The following is a 5000-nucleotide window of genomic DNA, read 5'->3' as shown; positions in this document are numbered from 1 at the left end:
TAGTCCTTAGCTGCGATGGTGCAAGAGTTGCTTAACGTCTTGAGGAGATCACAGCATTATAATCAAGTCCTTTTTGGTTTAAGATAAGTTAGCCTGTACAATGATAGGTTATTCTACTCTTTTCGTTCCTCTCTTACTTTCTGGGCCCCTCCTTTTTTGGGTATAAGTGTTTTGCCGGCTATCTTAGTAGTGTGTGTGTTTTTTTTTATGTGAAGGGTATTAGTGTTCAGATTATTTGTGTATTTCCGAGGTTCAGGTGTTACTTCAATCTTTGATTTATGTATTAAATATTATGTGGTTTTTGTCAGTGTTTGTTTGTCCCCCTTGAATCCTCTTGCACACATTAAGTTACTGGCACGATTCCACCTGTGGACTTCGTTGCTGGTTGGTGAATATTGGTGTTTAAGAATTGTGTTTATTGTGTAGTGGTCGAAACTGGCCATTACAATATATATATATATATATATATGTATATATATATATATATATATATATATATATATATATATATATATATATAATATTGTGTGTGTGTGTGTGTGTGTGTGTGTGTGTGTGTGTATGTGTGTGTATATATATCCAGTATATATATTATGTACACCATTTCAGTGTGTATATATATGTAAATATGTATATACACAATATATATATATATATATATATATATATATATATATATATATATATATATATATATATATATATATATATATATATATATATATATATCACTAACTTCATCAATCAGTTACCTGGCGTATGCCTTGGGTACAAAATGAGTAATATAACTCCAAAACACAGATTATTTCCATATTTTCATCATTGTGATCTAGTTAATGATAGATTAATCAACCTTAGCTTACCCACCTCCAATTTTGCCTTTCGAGTCTCACTGTGACCCAGTGTCATTCATATTAGATTCAGGCTGCTGCAAAGGTTTTGATAGTGATTTTAGGATGAACTTACTTGGGCCATGCGCTTGCCCAAATGATGGTTACATAGACTTTAATAAATCAATGGCTTCTGGCATTTGTCAGTGGTTACCCATTCACTTACTGACCGAACACAATTTGCTTGATTTTCAAGAACAAAGACAAGAGGGATGAAGGTAACTGAAATTTTCCTTTTCTTCGATTTCTATTTTCATACGTGATAACACCATTACTTACTGTCTAGGATATTCATATTAGACATACATGCACACACAAACATGTAATGGTTACTAAAAATGTTGCTGCAACATCTAGGTATGACGCCGATAAATGTATTATTATGCGCAGTCTCATGTAAATGTATGTAGAGTGCATTCATATGTACCTTTTTCATTGTGTGTTTATGGAACACTTGCATGTATCCGTAACCATTAGCATACATTGGTAAACTAAATGAATAAGCGAAGGAAGAGGTTAAAAACAACATTAGAAGTTATCAGAGATTGTGCTCACTTTTTCTTTTACATTTCTCAAGCAAAAAGACAGGCCCCATGAAACTATGAAGAGGTTTTCGTGAGTCGTCCGCCCCATAGTCCTTGTCATGAAGGAACCAGTATAAAGAAGGTTCACTGATCACCACAGACCAGACAGCTACTCTTTCCTCAGCTCGATCACAATGAATGCTCTGAGTAAGCATTGGAAATGCCTTTACACTATTGATGAGTAACATGTTCCTGCAGATCGTGTTGATAGCGTACATTATACATAAATTATATATATATATATATATATATATATATATATATATATGTATATATACAAACATATATAGATATATATATTAATATATATATATATATATATATATATATATATATATATATATATATATATGTATGCTATGTAATGTATTTATGTATGTATGTATGTATGTATATATATAAATATATATATATATATATATATATATATATATATATATATATATATATATATATATATATATATATATACTCATGCGAATATTTTAACCGTTGATAGCATCTTTCATGAGCGAATTGTTTGATATACAAATTTGGAAGCACTTCTGGACAGTTTTCATTGTTAGATAAGCTATAGCCTTAAACGGTTAAACTGAATGCTTTTAGATAATTTTTCGCTTAAGTTCAATTACTAGCGGTTGTCTTTTGCTGATGTTATTTTTATATTCATTTCAGACATTATTTTCTCTACGCGGCGGCTGTTGCCTGCTGTGGTTCGTCTGTGGCATACCGGTGTGTTCGGTGCTCACCCAGGCCTGCCAGGGATCTTAGGCCCTACTGTGCGCTTCATATATTAAGACCTCGCGGAGCACTGGCGTATAACCACTTGGGCTATCAAGATACACTGGATACAACACCATTCCTTGCCCCAGTTTCAAACCCAGTATCATCGCATAAGACGAGCACAATGATACTCCTTCGGATATGCCGGCGGTCCTGCTGCCCGTTCTGAGACCCGCGATGCCTTTGGAATCGTCAGGGGATCCTACAACTACGTAGACTCCGACGGCAAGATTCAGACTCAGCACTACGTAGCTGATGCCCTCGGCTTCCGCGTCTCTGGCACCAACCTGCCTGTGGCTCCCGATGCCCCAGAAGCTGCCCCTTTGGCTCTTCCCGGACCACTGCCAGAACCCGTTACAGACACTCCAGAGGTAGCTGCTGCTAAGGCTGCCCATCAGGCAGCTTATGATGAAGCAGCTGCTGACGGAGAGGCTGCCCCTGATCGTAAGAAGCGCTCTGTTTTAGCTGCTCCCTTTCTGAGTGCTTACTCTCCACTTCGTGGTTTCTCCTATGGATTCTCTGCTCCTGTGACATACGGGCACCCTGCCCTGTATGGCCTTGGCCATACCTTGGGCCCATATGTCCATGCTGCTCATACCTATGCCCCATACTCTGCAATCCCTGCTGTCGTCGAGGTAGCTGGCGCCAGACACTCCAAGCGCAACCAAGCTGCTGAAGGTGGTGGACATTCCCAAGCAGGCTGTTCCATACAGCTTTTACTAAAATCTGCCTACTTCAGGGCACTCTGTCTGAGGTCTGTTAAGACATCCGTGCCCCAAGCGACGTAGAGCACCTGCGCCAACAAGTACATCTGCAACGTCCGAATTCAAAGGATTTTGTTGACCTTGATGGTTCACCGGTGTTGTGCTGCTTTTAATGTAGAGAGCTATTCATGCCAAATGATCCTTTTGCAAATTTATATTTTATGGAATAAATTAATGATATACATATTATTTATCTTTTTCATATCTGATTATTTTTGAAATTATTTCTCTCATACTTTCTAGATTCAGAAAAATATAAATCCCACATGTTAACACTCGTTTTTATATTTGCACAAAATAATAAATCACATGCCTGTTTAAGTATATAGCAACTGCATATATTTCAGTGTATTATGTACATAATTTGGAGTGTGGCTAGAAATTAACAGCCGAGTAAGTTTTGTGGACTAAAGTATCTTTAATTTTCTGAAATTTTATTAAAGGTTTATAGTATCTTTATATCACTACTTGGATTATAAAAAATAGTTAGTGTGAAATAAATTGTTTTCTATTATATATATTTCTATTATATGTTTTAAATACACACACACAAGCATATATATATATATATATATATATATATATATATATATATATATATGCTATATATATATATAATGTATTTTATACATATATACAGTATACAGATATGTATATATATACATGTGTGTTCTTCAAATATCGCCAATAAAATATTTCCTACAAATTAGAAATATATATGCCATTTCACAAATCAACTTAAGTTAACGTCACCACCATATTCATCTTTTAACTACTAAATAAAAATAAATATCTGGTAGAAAACTTTACACTTTTGACCCTTGGTTACCTACTAGAGTGAAACCCGTGCATACTGTTCCTCTCATCTGATTACACAGCAAATAAATAGATACTGAGGTCCGTTTTCTTCCATGCTCTCTCACTCTTATTTATCAGCATTTGTTGTGGCTTTTCCTCCTCCATCCTCCCAACACGTATGAACTAGACGGTACTCACTGATCTGCTGTCCTCCACTCTCCACATTGTGGACCTTTCAAAATCACTCAGCTGTGATCTTGGCTACTGACTAATTCTTACCTCATACCTATCTTTTCCTCTACATATACCTCATAGCACTTCATTTCAACAGGTTCAACCTTTTTTTCATTCGCTGGCAATATATTATAGGTGAATGCATCAGCAGCAGAGCATTGGCTAAGCATTATCCTCTTCCTTTAGCCTCACTCCTCCCTCATCATCTTAAATCTTCCTTGTTTACTTTGAATTACTATACTATTTTTTACTTATATTAACATGGTCCTCTGATCATTTGCCTCCAGTTCAGTAAATTTCCTGAAAATGTTATGTCTGGATTCAGGAAGGACTTCAACCACAGTAATCTTTTCCCTGTTTAATTTGTTCGGCTATTTTTTTTAATCTTCTAGAATCTCTAATTCTCTTTAGTTACCCAAGTCAGCATTCCCACTTGTAGGCCAGTCCCTTCCCTTTGTACAGAAATTGTGCCATAGGATGCTCTGGCTCTGTTTCCCTTGATCTTATATTCTTCCCATTGTTCAGGTGCTTCTTCCCATTTGTAGAATTTGCATGTTATGGTATTCTCTGAATAATCTTCTTGGTATTCTATAAACTTATATTATTAAAGGAAGTCTGCATAATTTACATGTCATAGATTTCTCGGACGAATTTTCCTATAAGCTTCCTTTTGTTAAAGGTGAAGCTCCCATTCTGCTCTTTTTACTTCCATGTTTCTGTATTTAACACACTCCCCTTGTTCTCCATTAATCCATTTTAACATTATTTTGAAAAATGGTTGCCTGCTCCTTGTTTTTAGTTTACTTTTGTTTCTTCTTCTTTTATCTTTTTAGACCAACTATGAGTTTCATGCAGTTACAGACCCCAGTTCCATAGCAGGGCAGTGTGCAGTCTTTAGAAAGGCATGTTTTGGAAAATGAAAACTTCTTCTTGACAATTTATTTCAT

The 5000-nt window shown here is 35.6% G+C and overlaps 1 protein-coding gene across 1 annotated transcript in view; it reads left to right on the top strand.

Annotated features, from left to right (window-relative positions):
* LOC136854875 (uncharacterized) overlaps positions 1–5000 on the top strand; it is a 9913-nt gene that overhangs the window by 1543 nt on the left and 3370 nt on the right. The window contains exon 3 of the mRNA XM_067131406.1: positions 2387–2886. Within this exon, the coding sequence (XP_066987507.1) occupies positions 2387–2886 (500 nt within the window). The remainder of the gene's footprint in view (positions 1–2386; positions 2887–5000) is intronic.

This window comes from Macrobrachium rosenbergii, chromosome 30, assembly GCF_040412425.1.
Source record: "Macrobrachium rosenbergii isolate ZJJX-2024 chromosome 30, ASM4041242v1, whole genome shotgun sequence".
Lineage (NCBI taxonomy): Eukaryota > Metazoa > Arthropoda > Malacostraca > Decapoda > Palaemonidae > Macrobrachium > Macrobrachium rosenbergii.
This window is presented reverse-complemented; position numbering and strand designations above follow the sequence as displayed.